A 20,157-nucleotide genomic window follows, 5' to 3' on the forward strand; every position below is an offset into this window, starting at 1 on the left:
AGGCTGTGAGTCAGAAGCGCCAGACTGTCCTTGCAAAGTTGGAACTGCCCAACTTTATAGAAACAGCCTTTGTGCCACAGACGCATTAGGCTACTGGTTCAGGAAACAGTCCTCATCCATCCTCCATAAAATGCGCAGCACACATCTGAATATTTGGATTGAACTGTTCTGGAACAGTGTTGTAAATACAACTTAACCACTGATTTCTAGTTGTGTCCTCTTTTGGAAGGCCAAACAAAGTAGTTTCGCTTTCACAACAAACACACAGCGACTCCACAACATGGCAGCAGCGGCAACTGCGAGAATAAAAGTTACGCCTTCTTTCTTTGCGTGAACATTTGGGCGGCGTTATGCAAATCTTCCCACACAGTGACGTAGATATATGGGGGCGTGTTAGAACGAGGCGTTTTAGGTAGGTGTGGTTGACTCTTAACTTTTATAAAGAATATCTCTTTGGATTTGAGACTTTAGTCTTTGCAACTTTACAGATCTTCTTTATGCACCAAGAGCTTTTAACACTCCAAAGAGAAAGGAAAAATTTAAATCACATCATATGACCCCTTTAAAAATAGTTTTCATTAATTGAACGCTAGAATTACATTCGAAAAATATAACCAAAAAAATGTATCTTTGGTGTGAGATATAAATATAGGATTTTGAGGTAAAATACCTTAATATGCCCCCCCACCCCAGTTTCAGTTGATTACTCTGCTTATATAATTTGCCCCTCTCTTCTTATTATAGTCCTCTCTTCTTATTATTTTTCCTCCTGTTTTTCAGTGTGACTCAGTTGTTAGAAAGGATCAGTGAAGTCGTGGAGCAGAATCACTTGTTTACTTCAGACAGGCCCAGTCTGGGAGAGGAGCTGGAGTCACTGCAGCAGCACCTTGAAAGTCTGAGCTCAGCACAAGGCCCTCTAGAGAGCCACTACGACACCAGCCACGGTCAGGAAACACATACATACATGCATACCTACACCGACCTTGACCATAACCGTACATGCAAATTAGAAGCAAATCACTATTGTAGTAAAACAGTGATGGCGTTTCTGCTGGATTTAGTGTTTAAATCTCATTGTTATTAGATTTCAAATGCATGCTTTCATGTGGCTCAACTATGGGTAGCATAACAAAAGTATATTCTGTTGACACTATATGCATACTTTTGGCCTTAAAAAGTAACTTTTTGTATATTACCAATTGTAATCATGCATTTATATGAAAACACTTTTTTGACCATGTATTGAAGGGAATAATAGACCACACTGAAAACAACCATACAGCAGTACATTTTACACATACATGCCTGAAGCGGCAGACATCTGGCGTTTTAAGTGTTATGGAGCTGATTTCTTACACACCAGTGGACAAATACCATACTTTGTGCTCCATTCACTTTCATTCATACTGTATGAATGCGAATGCAGAAGACTACAAATGAAGTTAATGTGAAAAACTTTCTTCTTTTTCTGCCTACCAAAGTTCGATGTAACATGCATATTCACATAGTTTAAACACACATGGCCAATAGATGACCTAAATAATCACATTGATTGCTTTATACTGTACTTGCATAAAGAATATTGAGCTCAAGAATCAAATCATCTTACATTACCGTTCAATTGAGGTTGGTAATATTTTTAAAAGGTTTTGAAAGAGTCTCTTACATTCTCAAAAATACAGTAAAAACTAATATTTTTGAATATTAAAAATAACTGTTTTCTTTATTAATGTATTTATTCTTGTGATGGCAAAGCTGAATTTTCAGCAGCTATTATTCCAGTCTTCAGTGTCCTTCAGAATGTTAAATGACACTTCAGAAATCATTCTTATATGCTGATTGGGTGTTCAAGAAATATTTTGTATTGCTCAATATTTTAGTTGAAACCCTAATCTTTTTTTTCAGAATTCTTTAATGAATACCAAGTTCAAAAGAGTTCAGCAGCAATTAGTTTGAAATAGACATTTTGTGTAACAATTTAAAAGTCTTTACTGTCATTTTTAATCAATTGAATGCATCCCTCTTTAGAAAAAAAATACTGACCTCAAACATTTGAATGGTAGTGTACATATATGTCAACTGCAGCAAATAAAAGTTATTTTGATGAAAAATTTGTGTTCATGTCTGTGCTTCAGGTTTTACCGTGGGAAGTGTCCTCCGGAACCAGTCGATGTTCCAGCAGTTCCTGATCAGAAACCTTTCCCTGCCAAACGACACCGCCAGCCTGCTGCTCTCCTCCCCCATCAACCTGAAAGAGGTCTGTTTTCTCACTTTCTTCTTACTTCCTTTTTCCTCCAACCCAGGTCAGACAGCAGTGCTTTTGAAGTCCAAATCACGACTCAGCGTCATGCTCCTCTGAGCCTTCTTCCCCTTTCATCCTCTTTGGAGTCTCAGTTCGGGTTTGCAGCACCATTAACGATTCCGCTCCATGACAACACAGAGAGAGGATGTGCAATAGAATCTAATGCTTTAGGGCAGAGGAGCTCCAGCATAACACGCTTTAATGTGTCGGGTTAATGTGCTGTAGTCGATCTAAAAGTGTTGAGATATGCTCTTGTGAGTTTCCGAATGAAATGTTAGTTTTCCTGAGGGAGTTTCGTTTCTTCTCTTCTCTGGCTATTTAAAGTATATGTGTGAGATAGGAGTTTCTAAATCTGGGCTTGTGCGTGTGTATGTGTGTGTACTCTGTTCAGGTGTATAATCTCATCTTTGGGATGTATCCTAAAGTGGGATCAAAGGTAGGAGAAAAAGATGAAGGACAGCATGAACTCCACAGTCCTGGAGAGAAGCTCGTACAGCTGGAGGTACAGAATGACAAAAACACACACATTTCCGTGTGCATACATGTGTATACACTACTGTTCAAAAGTTTGGGGTCATATTTTGTATAACGGTAACTGCTAATTGAATAAATATAGGAAGTAAATGTGGTTTAAAAATAACAAACACTGCTTCTATATTTCTTAAACTCCATTAAAATGCACAAGAAGTGCAAGCACTAAACTTAGAGTAATGCAAGTCTGCAATAATTAAATGATATAATAATTGTCCCACACTTTACTTAATGCAGTGCCAGTGCTTCTGCAGTGCCTTTCTCATTCATATTTCATACTTGTTGAGCTGCTGTAAGCAACTTTTTTTGAATGCCACACACATAATGTACCTACTATTTGACAGATAGTCCTGAGAAATCACCTGTCTGTGTCCCAGCCCTAGACATTGAAAATGGCAAAAAAAGAGTCAGGGAAGCAGGCAGCACCTTTTTTTTTTTTTTCGTATCAGCAACGCTTTCTGCCTGTAAATCATTTGCTCTGTTTGCTAATTTGTTGATATGTCTTTGTGTTAGTGGTTTTGGAGAGAGGTTGTGAGGTAAAGATATCAGATTGAAATTATATCAGATTTTTATGATGCTTAATAGTTGGGAAATGTTAAATATAATAATATGTGTTATACAATATCCATTTTGACACCCATAAAATTTTTTTTTACATATTGAAACTAATACTGTTCGTTTAGATTCAGTATACGGTTAGGTGTGATCTCACAATGCATCAGTGGCGTGTAGCAGACTATTGAAATGAGGAGGCAAAGCATTTTTTTTTTTTGTGGGGTGTGTTCATATTTTCATAAATACTTAGGTTCTGGTTACATTTCATTCTGCTGGGCAAATTGAACTGATGTTTTCACATTAATGTCATACCAGTCTTGTCAAGTTTAAGCATTTAAAAAAAAAAAAAAAAAGAAGTAAATTTAGACTGTTGATTTATTTCTTGTGCCAATTTGTTTTGCATAGACATGGCCTACTCAAAACAGGGACAAAACACCCCTGCTATATATAGATAGTAGTATAGTAAGTCATTTGCTGTAAAGGACTTTCCAATTAGGGCATGCAATTGCTTATAACCTTGCAATTATAAAACAATCAGAATGTTTCATTCATACTCAGAAGCAGTTACTTGGAGGCTGGCGTAGTCTGGATGGGGGTCTGATTCAGAAGGTGTTGAGAGACCCCACTAAAGCTGCTCGCCGTCAAGCTCTGCTCAAAGTCCTGTCCCAGGCCCTGGGGATCACTGGAGGTGGAGGAGGCCAAAAATTTGATCCTCAAGCTCTGCGTGAGGTGGAGGTCGGTCTGCAACTCCACTTTTAAAAGTGTTTTAAATGTTAAATTAATTTTTTTGCAATTTTGTTCCACAGAAATCATAATCTTCAGTTTAATGAAGACACCTCACAAATCTTCTTACATTATTTTTCAGGGAATTCTGTTGACTGGTGCAGTGCTTGAAACACTCACTTGTGGGGAAGGAGGGAACAGTGAGATGAGCAAAATCCTATTGGTCCCTGAGAAACAAGAAGCAGTTTTACAGGCCTATCGAACGACTGTTTGTGGTGGAAGGGCAGAGCAGAGGGCGGAGCTGTTTAAGGAGATGAGTGAAGAATTGAGAGATCAGATTGATACACAGAGAGTCTGTGATGAGGTACATGGAAGAACAGCACATCTTCTTAAACGGACACAGTGTGATATTTGCGTTTTATGTCTCAGGGGTTAATTTTTATTAAAGTTATTATCATTTTTATTTTTATTAAATTCTTATTTCCAATCAAGCTGTAATTTTGTTAAATTATGCAAAAAGTGCTTATTTATTTATTGTGTGTTTTAGGATATAGAAATGCTAACTGTGAAACTAGCTTTAGAAAGGAATCTGTCATTTTATATCATTTATTATTGTCCAAAATGTAATTTCCACTGTAATTAAAAAAAAGTCACAGAGTGCTATTAAACACAGAATTTGAGATGTGCTGGAAATTACACTGTGGTAGGAATTTTCATTACTTTCAGGAAAAATGAAAAGGAAAAAAAGACTTCTCCCATATAGTTAGACATTATTAGTGGACAAATTAAACTATTAAGAGTACAAAAAGAGTGTTTAATACACTTTATAAGTCTACAGAGCTAAAAGTGCCCATTAGTTGAAGAGAAACACTCTGATACTGTACATTTTTACCTATTACGATTAAGTATTGCTCCTCTTTCCTTTCTCTATATGGCACTCTTTCCTGTCCTCCTTCCTCAGTTGAGTCTGGAGCAGTCTAACATGTCTGGTCTCTTGGATCAATCCCATCTCGGCGCTCTGCTGAAGAACCTGGCAGATGTAGAACGGCTCCTGAGGGATGTGGATTTGCTATCAGGTCTGGCCAGACTGCTCCCTAAAGGGGCCTGTGCAGGCCACCTGCCTCCTCCTATAGCCAACACCACGTCCTGGAGCTCCAACACAACAACATGGGGTCTCAACACAACAGACAGCCCTGTGGAGGAAGGAGGCAGAGCTGCAGGAAATGAGGCCGATGCCGAAAACCCTAGATCACAGTTTTCTGCCTTTGTTCAGCTGTGGGCAGGTCTTCAGCCCATTCTTTGTGGGAATAACAGGTGAGTATTTGAGTGTTACGATGTGTTACCTTTCTGAATGTTAAATCTGATTTTTTTTTTTTTCAATAATCTTTATTGTTTTATCAGAATTATTGAGCCAGAAGCTCTGAAACAGGGCAATATGAGTTCCCTGGGCTTTACCAGCAAAGAACAAAGAAACTTGGGATTACTTGTCCATCTCGTGACCACAAATCCCAAAATCCTCTACTCTCCCATTGGCTCAGAGGTGGACAAGGTCATACAAAAGGTAAATCCAGACAAGTCTAAGGTGTTTCAAGGCTGAAAAAATCTTACAGTGAGCATTTATAATGTAGCAACTGGGTTTGCTGCCTAAACCATTCTGCAATAAAAAATTGCAGATTAATTACTCCTGAAACCAAATGACCTTTTAAAACTTTGTGCTGGTCATTCTTTCATTTAATTTAGGTTGTACCCAATTAATAGAGAATCATTTGGGATAGCTATAAAGATTTTGATCAGATTTTTTTTGTTTTCACTTTAGGCCAATGAGACGTTTGCTTTTGTGGGGAATGTGACTCATTATGCCCGTGTGTGGCTCAACATCTCAGCTGAATTAAGGGCCTTCCTAGAGGAGGGTAAATTACACAATCACCTGATGTGGCTCCAGCAGGTAACATTCTGTCTTTCAGCCGCTTAGTTTGAAAAGCACTTTGTGTTGTGCATGTGCTTGATGTCTTTTGTTTTGTCCGTATGTCGTAGTTCATTGCAGACCTGAAGAGGCACCATGACCTGTTGAACGTTTCAGACAGTGAGCTGATGAACAGTCTGCTGGAGGAGAACTTCACCCTGCCGAACACAACCACACTACTGGAACAGCTGCACACCATCGATAATGCTGCTTGTGGCTGGACAAATTTCATGTCAAAGGTCAGGAGAACAATTTGATTTAACTTGTCCTATCTTTTATATCCATTAAAAAAAAGAAAACCTTGTGTAGTGTGTTTTGAGGGGGAATTAGAATTAACATGAAAACAACTATTTCCTTTTTTTATTTAATTGCGTTCTTCATTTAAAGGGGTCATATGATGCGATTTCAATTTTTCCTTTCTCTTTGGAGTGTTACGAGCTCTTGGTGCATAAAGAAGATCTGTAAAGTTGCAAAGACTAAAGTCTCAAATCCAAAGAGATATTCTTTATAAAAGTTAAGAGTCAACCACGCCTACCTAAAACGGCTCGTTCTAACACGCCCCCACATGTCTACGTCACGATGTGGGAAGATTTGCATAACGCCGCCCAAATGTTCACGCAAAGAAAGAAGGCATAACTTTTATTCTCGCTGTAGTATTGTTGTTGCCGCCGCCACCATGTCGTGAAGGCGCTGTGTTTCGTTGTGAAAGCGAAACTACTTTTGTTGGCCTTCCAATAGAGGACTATATCTGCTTCGTCATGCTTGGAGCTGATCCGTGCTGGTCGGATGAGGAAATACATCAACTTCGCGCTGTGGATCACCGGATCGGCTTTCACCGTGGACGAAGCGGAGCCCAGCCCGGAGTCGTCACATATGGTTGCCGCAAGCCCACCGGCCATGCCGTTCTCAAGCTCACCGACCTCCTCTCACTCAGCCCGCCGGCCGTTCCTCACTCTAGCTGGCCAATCAGAGCACACCTCGCTTTTCAGACTGATGAGCTTTGTAAAAATCGACGCGTTTCAGAAAGGCGGGGCATAGAGGAGAAACAATAATGTACAATATGTGGAAAATAATGTGTTTTTGAACCTTAAACCGCATAAACACATTTCATTACACCAAATACACAAAATAATGTTCTTTTTAGCAGCATCATATGACCCCTTTAATAGCAAAAATATATTTCTGACTTTTATTTCAAAATGTTTTTTTTCTAAAAACTAAAGCTTATTCTAAATGCCTCAGGTCAGTGTGGATATCTTCAGAGGCTTCCCTGATGAAGAGAGCATTGTCAATTACACACTGAACCAGGCCTACCAGGACAACGTCTCGGTCTTTGCAAGTGAGTAATCACTGGATCTCAAAAACGTTTTTGTGAAAAAAAAGTGATTGTAACAAAACTTCCCTCCCAAATCAAAACAAAGAAATAAACATGTATATTTTGCTTAGAAAATGAAATAAACAATTAAGCCATTTTTATGACTATTACGATTATTTGCCTATGTGTGTGTATATATATGTATATATATTATAGACAGTCAGTCATATTTTAATTCATGTGAAATTTAATTAATTCATTCATTTTTAATCATGTGAAAATTATTAAATTATTATTTGTTGTACTGTATTTTAATAAAATAAAGTATAAACATTTAAAAAATTACAGTCTAAAAACAATGATCCAAGGCACATTTAAAAAAACTACTACAAAGGCTTTATTCAACTATTTCTATTTCATAATAGAAAACATTTAAAAAGAGCAAGTACAAAAAATAAAGGGCTGCAAACCCACTTGTTTCAGCCACTAGTGCCTTCCTCAGTGTTCACTGTTGGTACTCTTTTTAAAAGTTCTCTATCATGAAATGGCCAGTTGAAGGAATTTTTTTGAAGTTTGCATTGAATCATTGTTTTTTGGATTGCAATTTATCGCTGCCAAAGAGCACCTTCAAACATATCTAACAGAACTTCTGAGCATACCATATTCTTCTTTGTTTTTTATTAAAAATGTATTAAAAATCATGTAACTGTAAATCTTTGTATTATTTATTGTGATGAGAATCATCATTGAAAATATGTTTAAATATGTGCATTTATTGTGATGAGAATTTGGGGAGATAAAATTGTCCTGAAGATAATATCACAATGCAATGAAGGCTTAATTTTTTTATGTAAACGATTTTTCATGTGATTTTGGGGTGAAATATGACTCGGCTATTTCTTAACAAGGTTGAGACACTGACCCATCCATTTCCCATTAAAATTACATTTTCATTGTCATACCTTAGTCATACCTTGTTAAATGTAGCCAGTAGCCATGTGTTTAATCTGTGCTTTCTCTCTAGGTGTGATTTTCCAGACCAATAAAGATGGATCTCTGCCACCCCATGTTATGTATAAGATTCGACAGAACTCCAGCTTCACAGAGAAAACAAATGAAATCCGCCGAGCTTATTGGCGCCCTGGGCCGAACACGGGCGGCAAATTCTACTTCCTTTATGGTTTTGTGTGGATCCAAGGTATGATAAGAAGACTTAGCAGGAATTTGTCCTTTCCCAAAAAATACAATTTGTAATCTACTTTAGCTGTGAGCACTTTAAAGTTTTGATTTTATTGGCATTAAAAGATTTAGCTTTCATCTAGAGAGTGGTAGTCTAAACCTCTGAGCGTTAGTTCTGACATTTGTGCAAAATTCTTTACAAAACTGTTGACAAAGCAATAAATCGCTCGCTCTGAAACAACATCCGCAGAGTACTGAATTGGCATGGGAAAAGTGGAATGAATTTGATGTTTTATTCCAAATGAAAGTTATTCTGGTGAAATGTGTACCTGTTTATGTATGGCTTGGTGCAACAGTCAATAAAGTGCTGGCTTGGCGTTTCTGGAAGCTGCACTTATTTAAGAGCTCAGAAAAGGCAAGAGGATCAAAGCTTTCCCACAGCATAAAGCTGCTGTGTTGTAAATTCAGCTTCAGCATGTTTACGTGATGGGGTGTTGACATTTCCCATGTTTCTTCCTCTTTTAGATATGATTGAGCGGGCAATCATTAACACGTTTGTGGGCCATGATGTTGTTGAGCCTGGAAACTACGTGCAGATGTTTCCCTATCCATGCTACACTAGAGACGAGTGAGATTGGTCTTTACTTTTGTTGTATATTTTGTGTTCATTATTTTGGTAACACTTTACTTGAAGGGGTGTGCATAAGACTGACATGACACCTTCATAATCATGACATGACACATGTCATGAATATGAAGGAGGTTTTATGCATGTTTATGACAACTGTCATTAAATGTCATGATTATGAAGGTGTCATGTCAGTCTTATGCACACCCCTTCAAGTAAAGTGTAACCAACATTTTTTCCGTCTGACTGCTCATAGCCTAAAACGCTGTGTTTAAGACATGGTGAATCGCAGATGTTCAGTTGCATTGCGTTCTAATGCAAGTTAATGCACATTATGGAGTGGTATCTGAATGATCTCGGAGCCAGAAAGAACACAGATGCTTATATATATATATAAAAAAAACATCCCTAGCTCCAGGCAAATTCACACAAGCTCTGCTTCCACTCTGCATTAAATTTGCAGATGACACAGCATTAGTCAGTCTCCTTCAGGGGAAAGAGGACAATCATAGACTCATACTTTGTGCTGTGATGCTTCTAAAACTGTTAAGACCAAACAGATGTGGGTATATTTTAGGAAAAAAACCTTAATGTGTGTTACTACTATTAAAGGAAAGCCAATTTAGAAAATCTTAAAGTGTAAACATCTTGGGTGTTATGGATTTTTGTATCATTTGCACGTTTGGAGACAATACTGTGGGGGGAAAAAAGCAGTTGAAGAGAATTCCAACCACTGCAAGCAAACTTTTAGGTATCCTTAAAAAGGGTGTTCTAAGTATCTCAGAAAGAAAGAAAGTAGTTACAGGTGCTTGCATATTAGGGGTCAGTGCTAGTAATGAATCAGCTTGTGGAGGTGAGGAGTTGTAACAGGTGTTTCCATTTGCAGTTTCCTGTTTGTTATCGAGCACATGATGCCTCTCTGTATGGTCATATCCTGGGTCTACTCTGTGGCCATGATGATCCAGCACATCGTAGCAGAGAAGGAGGTTATTCAACTAAAACTATTTAAAAAAAAATATGAATTGAAATAATGCTGAAATAAAATCTAAATGTTAGATGATGAAAAACTTAAACTAAATGAAAATTTGAAATGTTGTCTTTGCAACCAACTGAAATAAGTTGATGCTGTAAAATTAACTGAAAAATAAATAAAATTAAAACTTAACTAAAACTAAAATAAACTAAACTTAAATAATAATATAAAAAACTTAAAAAAAAAAAAAAAAGCAAAAGAAAACACCATTACTAAAAATGTATCTAAAATTAAAATGGAACCTGAAAATATAAAACTAAAAGCTAATTTGAAAAATTAATAAAAGCTATAATAGTATATAAATAATAATAAAATAACATTATTCTACATGTATAAAATCGTTTATCACTTTATTATCTAAATCTATTGGTAAATATCTGTTTTACAATGTAAAATACTGGTCATTTTTTGGTGAAAAATTTGTTGTATCTGTTTTATCTCCGTAATCTTTTTTAAATCCGTTCTTCTGTTCCTCATTTCATTGTTTGTTCCCTTAAAATATCAAAAGAGCAGATGAAAAATCTCCTAGTTTTTCTTCTACTGTTTCATCTGCCATGACCCAACATCATGTTTCTGTTTGTTCTTAGATCAGTCAAGCCAGTCTCCCGCCTCTTCGATATCTCCATGTTCAGAGAGCAGAGTGACACAGTTCATCCGTCAGTACGTTGCCTCCTGTCTGCTGGTGTCTGACTCCAACACTGAGCTCTCTTATGTCCTACCGTCTGAGGCTGTCAGGAAAGGCTGTTTCGAGAGGCTGTTTCAGGTACACACAAACATTTTAGACCACTGGAAAAACATAATCTGATATCAGTAAAAATCTTTAGTAAATTGAATATGAGGCGTTCACTGATGGGCACATGTGTTGGTTCTATTTTCTTCAGGCTCTGGAACAGAGTTTGGACAGCTTGGCCTTGACCAGCTTTGGTGTGATGGACACCACACTGGAGGAGGTCTTTCTGAAGGTATCAGAAGAAGATCTGTCACTGGAGAACAGCGATGCAGGTTAGATGGTCAGATAGATCTGTTGAAGAATGCTGTAGAGATGCATCTAAAGCCATGAAATTTTATTTATGGTTCACATTTCATATGTATCCCTCTCGTTTTCTCTGTCAGATATGAAGGACTCTCCTGGTGGAGCATCAGCTGGGAAGCCCTCTAATCTGTTAGGAGGGCCGCAGTGTGAGGGGGCACCAGCTGCTGCCGTGATCCGGCCAGAGATGGAGCTCAATAACCTGATGATGTGCTCCAGGCTGAGCCCAAGCCAAGCGTCCCTACAATCCGGTTCTTCTCTGGGCTCAATAAGAGGGGATGAAGGGGGCCTTTATTCTGACTTCTATGGAGACTATTGCCCACTATTTGACAATGGCCAGGATCCAGCCAGTCTCAGAGGTCAGGAAAATAGCATATAAATTATTATTATTATTATTTAATCAAATTAATTGCATTATTATTTTATGATATTAACACATTTATTAAATTAGACATAGTAACTGTTTCATTGTGCTGTGTGATTTCTAAAAACTTTCTAAAAAAAAAAAACTGAATGCATTAACGTTTATTAAATATTTTTAAATGTTTTATCAATTGAGAGCCATAATTATCTACTATTACTATTATTATTATTATTATTATTATTATTCAGTGTTGGTCATTTTATGTTATTAGCATAAATTTATTAATTTATTCAGTTTTTATTATGGTCTGTAAGAGTTCTAAAAGTTCTAAAAAACTGAACATTCAAAGCTGATTAGACAGTTAAACATTAATTAATTATTAATTACAGGTAATTTGTAAATATTTTTAAATGTTTTATTAAATGAGATAACCTAACATTTATTTAATAATTTATTTGTATTATTATGTATTTAATTACTTGAAATTTGTAGACACTTTTCTTCATTAATAGCTCAGGTGGTAGTTTGTAGACAGTGAAGGAACAAACTAGGAAACAGCTCTTTTTATAGTTATACCTTTAAGGCTTTTAGAAAGAACATTTTGTCTAGTGCTGTTTGCCACCTCTGGAAATTTAAAGCGGAAGTCTGTCAGAGACAAATGCATCTCTGAAAGGCCTGGAGGTAACAGATAAAGATAAGATGCTTACTTACCACTCCGTGTACTATATACCCTCTGTGCCCCAGATGAAGAGTCCTCACCGGAGCGGACCATACAGGAGGGCCAGGGCAGCTTTAAGCTTGAGGGCTGGTGGCTGAAACTCCGGCAGTTTCACGGGCTGATAGTGAAAAGGTTTCACTGTGCGAAGAGGAACACCAAGGGCATTTTCTCGCAGATCCTGCTTCCTGCTTTCTTTGTCTGTGTGGCAATGACTGTAGCTCTATCTGTGCCTGAGATTGGTAAGAAGGACACAGAGCAGTTGAAATGTGATTGTTGTATGTGCTGTTTTTCTAGTGAATGTAAGGATATATAGATAATGTATGGGATATAAAGGTACATATTATGGTAAACAGTATATATAGCACTACATTTTTGCTGGAAATTCGATGGAAAAAATGCACTACGGTTTAAAATTTTGGGATCAGTAAGTTTTGACAAAAATGAACTTTCTATTAATCAAAGTATCATGTAAAAAAGGAATCATGATTAATAAGGAACACTGATAAGAAATGTTTCTTAAGCACCAAATCAGCATACTAGAATGATTTCTGCAGGATCATGTGACACTGAAGACTGGAGTAATGACAAATTCCTCTGCTGAGAAACTGGTGTCACCAACAAACTTCAGAGAGATCGAGAGCGGTGCCATGGTTAATGCAAGGTGTTTTTCCACAGGTGATGAAGATGATGGGCTTGAATAATGCAGTGCACTGGGTGGCCTGGTTCATCACAGGCTTCGTGCAGCTTTCGATCTCAGTGACAGCCCTCACTGCCATACTGAAATATGGCAAGGTCCTCCTCCACAGCGATCCCTTTATCATTTGGCTCTTCCTTACAATCTATGCCGTCGCCACCATCATGTTCTGGTACTGGAGCCATAATATGATTTTTACTTGCTCACTACCTGGTTTCATTCTATTTACATTGTTTTTCAACAAAGAAAAGTAGTCCAAAAGTTGTTAGTGTTATGTTATGTAAATGTTTTCTCCACTTTCTTTTTGGGAAGTTTCCTAGTGTCTGTGTTGTACTCTAAAGCCAAACTGGCTTCAGCATGTGGAGGAATCATCTACTTTCTGAGCTATGTGCCATACATGTACGTGGCCATAAGAGAAGAGGTGGCTCATGACAAAATCACTGCCTTTGAGAAGTGTATAGCGGTATGAAGACATCCCATGAATACTTTTCATGTTCCATTTTGATAGTCTATTGATCTTCAGTAAACATTTCTCATAAGTGATTCTTCCTCTGTGTGTGTGCAGTCTTTAATGTCTACCACAGCATTCGGTCTGGGATCGAAGTACTTTGCCCTGTATGAAGTTGCTGGGGTTGGAATCCAGTGGCGCACTATCAACCAGTCACCTGTAGAGGGCGATGACTTTAACCTCCTGCTGTCTATGGTTATGCTCACCATTGATGCCATTGTATATGGTGTGTTGACTTGGTATATAGAGGCTGTGCATCCAGGTAAGCTGCAGTGATGTCATTATTGTGCAGTGCAAACAGTGCCTACATTCTTGTTACACATTATCAAAATTAAAGTATATGCTTTTGGTTTTTTCATAATTTTTAATAAACAATTTTTTCATAAACAGGAATGTACGGACTGCCTAGGCCATGGTATTTTCCCTTGCAGAAATCCTATTGGTTAGGAAGTGGCCGCATAGAGACGTGGGAGCGGCCATGGGGTGGCGGCACCAGGCTAAGCGTGATGGAGGAGGACCAAGCTTGTGCTATGGAACACAGACGCTCAGGTACACTTTGTTCCGTATCCATCCATCCATCATATTATCAGCTTGCACTCTTTGTTAAAGTTAGCTGTGTTTTGTGAATAAATAATGTAATTTGTTGAGAGATTTTTAGGCATGTTACTAAATTTATGTCTGTTTGTTGCTTAGAGGAAACTCGTGGAATTGAAGAAGAACCCAGTCACTTGCCGCTGGTGGTGTGCATAGACAAACTGACCAAAGTCTACAAGACAGGCAGCAAACTGGCCCTAAACAAGCTGAGCCTAAACCTGCATGAAAACCAGGTTGTCTCCTTCTTGGGACACAATGGGGCTGGCAAGACCACCACTATGTGAGTGTTAGGATATTGTGTTTCTTAGTGTGTGTTAGGGTGGTTCTGGACCCATACTGTGCTTGTTATTGGCTGACAATGGCACACTACAACTGTAAAAGTGGATGTATGTATGAAACTAATGTGTCCTGCAGAAAATTCATTTAATATATAATGAATCTCTTATAGGTCTATACTCACGGGACTGTTTCCACCCACCTCTGGCTCTGCCACCATATACGGCCATGACATCCGCACAGAGATGGAGCGCATCAGGCAGAATTTGGGCATGTGTCCCCAGCACAACGTTCTGTTTGACAAGCTCAGTGTGGAGGAACACCTGTGGTTCTACTCGCGTCTGAAGGGCATGGCTGAAGAAGATATCCGGAAGGAGATGGACAAGTGGGTTAACATACTCGCATTTTGCTAACACTTTCTCAATCGTACCCATACCTGAGTTCATAAAGGCTGTGTGTTGGAATTCACAGGATGATAGAGGATCTTGAATTGTCCAACAAGCGTCACAGTCTGGTTCAGACTCTGTCTGGGGGGATGAAGAGGAAGTTGTCGGTGGCAATTGCGTTTGTAGGTGGGTCCCGGGCGGTGATTTTGGATGAACCCACAGCAGGAGTCGACCCGTATGCCCGCCGAGCAATCTGGGACCTCATTCTTAAATATAAACAAGGTGATCCTATCCTATCAACAGTACTGTTTAAAAGTTTGGGGTCGATAATCGGTTTCCAAATATATGATCAGTCCAAAACTAGAATCTGTGTGTGAGCAGGTCGTACCATCCTGCTCTCCACTCACCACATGGATGAGGCGGATTTGCTGGGAGACCGTATTGCCATCATCTCTCATGGCAAACTCAAGTGCTGCGGTTCCCCCCTGTTCCTCAAGAGCACATATGGAGATGGCTACAAACTTACACTTGTCAAGAAACAGAGTGACTCACACACTGCAGGTATATGTGCGGATCTTCTCATTTGTGGACTTGCACATTTTCAGTGATTAATGTCTGAGATGGCATGTTGGCATTGTGAGTTTGAGTCCAGCTCACGTCATTTCCCTATATCACAGGACTAAATTACATTAAAAGTTGTTAAAAAAGTACATTAAAAGTTGCTTTTAATATTTCACAATATTAAAAATTTGAATAATATTACACAATATTGCTGTTTTTACTGTAGTTTTTATCAAATAAATGCAGCCATGGTTGGTAGGTGTACATAAGAAACCTCTTTCAAAAACATAGAAAATTCAATTTTTCAATGTTTTTCATTATTGTGTATACAATATACATTTTAATTGATAAAATTATAATTCATATTAAATATAATTTAAATAATCCAGTGAAATAAACATTTTCCAAATGAAAGTTGCAGTACAAGCTACTAACAAAGAACCACTAACTCTCAATTAAACTAATTTAGATGGCAAAATCTTTTTAAAAATATGTGAGATTATATAATTTAATCAGAGCAGTGTTTATCAGTTTATCTTGCACAAAAAAAATGCAGATCTGAATTAGACCTAAGTGAAGGATGTTCTGATGGTCTCTCTTTGGCTCTTAGGTGACCTTCCCCCCCTGATTCTGTCTCCATCTCAGTATCACAACTACACACAGCCTCGTGGAAACTTCATCCTTTATGCCAATGAAGACAGGCTTCAGTACAGGTCAGCCACAAGGTCATTGTACAGCAAAATAACACTTTAAATATCTACAGGCTTCTTTTGAATTGTAATGAAGACACAGAAATTTTCTCTCTCAATCCCTCTCAACCTTTCTTTGCTCCAGGAGTAAACGTTCTCCAGATGCCAGTCCACAGAGGATTGTTAACACCCTGCGTTCACCCTCTGGAGTTGGTGCGACGTGTGTATTGAAGACTCCCTTCAACAGCACTCTGGACCAACTGGCCCAATCCCTGAATCCATATGCCAACAACTCCAAAACCCTGGCAGCCCGCTACTTTGACTCTATGTGCCTGGATTCCTTCACACAGGGTGTGCCTTTGTCAAATTTTGTGCCCCCTCCACCCTCTCCTGCCCCCTCAGATGACCCAGATGCACATTTTGAAGATGGCCTTTGGAACTACACTGCTGCTCCTCCCACTACTGTCCGAGGTCAGAGTTTACAGACTGGTGTATGGTTAAATGTGCTTGGTTTTGTTTCAGTAAAGCTCAGCACAAAACTGATCAAATGTAGATACTCCTGCACTTTCACTTTAAATTCACAATTTAAAATAATAACAGTTTTTTATTTTAATAAATTTTAAAATATAATTTATTTCTGTGATGGCAAAGCTGAATTTTAAGCAGTCTTCAGTGTCACATGATCCTTCAGAAATCATTCGAATATGTTGAATTGGTGCTTAAGAAATGTTGAAAATATTTGTACTGCTATATATTTTTGTGGGAACGAAGTTTTTTTTTTTTACAGCAGTGTAAGAACAGTATAAATACCTAACACTATAATTAATATATAACAATGAATATTTGGTTTAATTTAGCAATTTTTAAATCAAATATATTGTAATTTTTCTGGACTAAAATTAGATGTCATTCTAGTAACTGAGTAAACTTAAATGAATATAACATGATACAACTAAATTTAATACAAATTTTCATCAGAAGACAAAAAACTATGACTACAACAAAAAATAACACTGACTGGCAGCCAAGAGATATAAAAGAAATAAAAATAGTGATTGATACTGAAAGTTATGCACCTTTGGATATGATATTAGGAAAGACTGAAAATAACTCCTGCTGACTATTGCTAAAAGTAAAAAATGCATTTCCTTGCATAATGTAGATTATTCTAAAACATCCTGGGTGCCAACTCTGTCTTTTTCCATTAAGCTGTGCAATATGGATTCTTCCACTCATTTGTTATTGCACCTCTCACCGTGCTGTGCTCCCACAGAGATGGCAACGTCTCCCCCGACTCTGCCCTTGAGCATCCGGGAGCCGGTACGCTGTATCTGCTCCATGCAGGGCACAGGCTTCTCCTGCCCCAGTGGAGTCGGGGGCCGACCGCCCCTCATGAAGGTAGTAACCGGAGACATCTTGGTGGACATCACAGGTCGCAATGTGTCAGAATATCTCCTGTACACCTCTGATCGTCTCAGATTACACAGGTAATCTTCTGAAAGGCTGTCAAAAGGGGTGATATCATATTTTAGTGAATTTACTAATTGATTTAATTCATTTCCTAATTAATTTCCTAGTAGTAACATAGCAGCCAAGATGGCTGTTTTTTTTTTTCTACTGTACCTTTAAGATTTTATATAAAAAGTATTGCATGTGAAATGCTTACTCTGAATTTGTGGGTTTGCTGCCAGGTTCAATAAAGTTTTTTAATGAGCGTCTTTGCAATGCCAGCAAAGTGATGGAGCAGACCAAGTTGTTGAATACTGAATATTATATATTAATATATAATATTATATAATATATGAATATTATACAATATATATTAGCATGTTGCTATGTTAACGGCTCTATTGATTAAATTTCATTGCTGAAAATACTAAGAAGTATTTTTGGCAGAATGTAGAGTATATCTTGAAATATGTTTATTGTTTTTACCCTATTTGTCATTCTTAAACCTCCAACAAATGTTAATAAATAAGTACTATCTTATGCTATTTTTTATTTAGGAAATTTTGCTATGTTATATGTTGCTATGCTAATAACACTACTGATTATTTTTCAGTGTTAAAAATACAAGGTATTTTTCGACAGAATATAGAATATGTTTTGAATTAAGCTGATTGTTTTACCCTATTGGTAATTTATTAAGCATAAAACTCTTATTCTTAAACTCTTGGTCTTTTTCAGACCAAGTTGCTGAATACTGAATATTTTGTAATATGGTACAGTATCATTGCCCATTTGTAAATGTGCTAGTGTATTCATCACCACAAACAAATGAGTTCAGAACTGTTTGTGCAGTGCAATTTTGATTAATGGACTTTTTGGACTGACTGGACGTTTTGAGTTTTGAACATACAAATTAATTATATAGGAGTTTATAAGTATATGTATATGATATTCAGAATATGAGTCCTTTAAAATCGCTTCGTAACAGAAGTAGCGACAGGTCTTTTCTTCCGTATTGTGAAATACGTCCGAGTTAAACTGATTATCGAAAAAGAATCTACGGTGATCTTGTTTCAATCCATTGGTTGTTAATTGGATGGAGGCAAAAACTTTTTTTTAATTTTTTTTACAAGAACTCAAAAACTTAATGATTTTTGTCATATCCTGTAGATATGGAGGCTTTACTGTAGGAAACATTCAGAAATCTGTCCCAGCATCCTTTGGGAGAAAAACTCCACCCATGGTGCGCAAAATAGCAGTGAGGCGATCCTCACAGGCAAGTCAGAGCATCCTTACTCTTTATAGCTGATATATGTTTTGAGCTAATATTTCATCATAAGTTTAATGTTTTTGTCTTCCTCTACAGGTGCTTTACAATAACAAAGGGTATCATAGTATGCCCACTTACCTAAATGTCCTGAACAATGCCATCCTCAGAGCCAATCTGCCCAGTAGTAAAGGAAACCCTGCTGCATACGGTGAGTCTGAATTAGATGCAGGTAACTATCTAGGAAACATTGACTGAAAACTTTGATTGACTATGTTGTTTCTCTATAATTGTGCACACTTCACAAGTCATATTCATTCTGTTGTTTTCTTTTATGAAGATTGTTTAATTGCACTAAAAATTCTGTTTGTGTTCACAGGCATCACAGTGACCAATCATCCAATGAACAGAACCAGTGCCAGTCTTTCTTTGGATTATCTGTAAGTCCTACTCTCCTCTCTTCTTCCTGTTCCAACCCTCGAACACTCATTGCTTATTTTTGATTTCATATCCACTCTTCATCTTCTTCTAGGCTCCAGGGCACTGATGTGGTTATTGCCATCTTCATCATTGTAGCCATGTCCTTTGTGCCAGCAAGCTTCGTGGTCTTCCTGGTAGCAGAAAAATCCACCAAAGCCAAACACCTGCAGTTTGTCAGTGGATGTGACCCTGTCACGTACTGGCTAGCAAACTACATATGGGACATGGTAAGATGAAGGAGAGACTATGTGGGAGTTGGTGCTTATTCACAAACAAGAACAGTCCTGAGGGCTAAAATGGTTTTCTTTTATCCTTTCTTCGCTAGCTGAACTACCTGGTTCCAGCAACGTGCTGTGTCCTAATTTTGTTTGTATTTGACCTTCCTGCATACACATCACCTACAAATTTCCCAGCAGTGCTCTCTCTCTTCCTCCTTTATGGGTAAGCTCTTTCTGTATGAATACTCAATCAGACAGTGTGACAGTAAATACAGTTTTTTAAACAATTTTTTTTTTATCAGTTTTATTCAGGTCTTAAAATGCCACATTAAATGTGACAATTCGCTCTCTCTTTCTAGCTGGTCTATAACCCCCATTATGTATCCAGCATCTTTCTGGTTTGAGGTGCCCAGCACAGCTTATGTTTTCCTCATAGTCATCAATCTCTTCATTGGCATAACAGCCACGGTGGCCACTTTCCTCCTACAGCTGTTCGAGCGTGACAAGGTAGGTCAGACAGATAAATTTTTATCACTGATGGCATGGCATGTGTATAAATAGGGAGTTTTTTTTGGTGTTTAAATAGGTAACTAATTTACCTAATAAATATATATATATATATATGTCATATATACAGTGGGTACGGAAAGTATTCAGACCCCCTTAAATTTTTCACTCTTTGTTATATTGCAGC

The 20,157-nt window shown here is 37.7% G+C and overlaps 1 protein-coding gene across 1 annotated transcript in view; it reads left to right on the forward strand.

Moving 5' to 3' along the window:
* Nucleotides 1-20,157, forward strand: part of LOC107672707 (ATP-binding cassette sub-family A member 2-like) — a 69,415-nt gene that overhangs the window by 39,055 nt on the left and 10,203 nt on the right. Inside the window, exons 5-35 of the mRNA XM_016466009.1 lie at nt 781-944; nt 2,136-2,257; nt 2,694-2,804; nt 3,947-4,123; nt 4,254-4,475; nt 5,073-5,425; nt 5,513-5,672; nt 5,928-6,056; nt 6,146-6,313; nt 7,317-7,413; nt 8,414-8,587; nt 9,094-9,196; nt 10,083-10,182; nt 10,965-10,982; nt 13,017-13,207; nt 13,348-13,498; nt 13,601-13,805; nt 13,934-14,092; nt 14,237-14,417; nt 14,586-14,798; nt 14,885-15,081; nt 15,181-15,360; nt 15,971-16,073; nt 16,195-16,520; nt 17,323-17,536; nt 18,669-18,774; nt 18,865-18,976; nt 19,145-19,205; nt 19,298-19,472; nt 19,571-19,686; nt 19,823-19,970. Of these exons, the coding sequence (XP_016321495.1) occupies nt 781-944; nt 2,136-2,257; nt 2,694-2,804; nt 3,947-4,123; nt 4,254-4,475; nt 5,073-5,425; nt 5,513-5,672; nt 5,928-6,056; nt 6,146-6,313; nt 7,317-7,413; nt 8,414-8,587; nt 9,094-9,196; nt 10,083-10,182; nt 10,965-10,982; nt 13,017-13,207; nt 13,348-13,498; nt 13,601-13,805; nt 13,934-14,092; nt 14,237-14,417; nt 14,586-14,798; nt 14,885-15,081; nt 15,181-15,360; nt 15,971-16,073; nt 16,195-16,520; nt 17,323-17,536; nt 18,669-18,774; nt 18,865-18,976; nt 19,145-19,205; nt 19,298-19,472; nt 19,571-19,686; nt 19,823-19,970 (4,936 nt within the window). The remainder of the gene's footprint in view (nt 1-780; nt 945-2,135; nt 2,258-2,693; nt 2,805-3,946; nt 4,124-4,253; nt 4,476-5,072; nt 5,426-5,512; nt 5,673-5,927; nt 6,057-6,145; nt 6,314-7,316; nt 7,414-8,413; nt 8,588-9,093; nt 9,197-10,082; nt 10,183-10,964; nt 10,983-13,016; nt 13,208-13,347; nt 13,499-13,600; nt 13,806-13,933; nt 14,093-14,236; nt 14,418-14,585; nt 14,799-14,884; nt 15,082-15,180; nt 15,361-15,970; nt 16,074-16,194; nt 16,521-17,322; nt 17,537-18,668; nt 18,775-18,864; nt 18,977-19,144; nt 19,206-19,297; nt 19,473-19,570; nt 19,687-19,822; nt 19,971-20,157) is intronic.

The sequence above is a fragment of the Sinocyclocheilus anshuiensis genome, unplaced genomic scaffold, assembly GCF_001515605.1.
Source record: "Sinocyclocheilus anshuiensis isolate Anshui unplaced genomic scaffold, SAMN03320099.WGS_v1.1 scaffold88, whole genome shotgun sequence".
NCBI lineage: Eukaryota > Metazoa > Chordata > Actinopteri > Cypriniformes > Cyprinidae > Sinocyclocheilus > Sinocyclocheilus anshuiensis.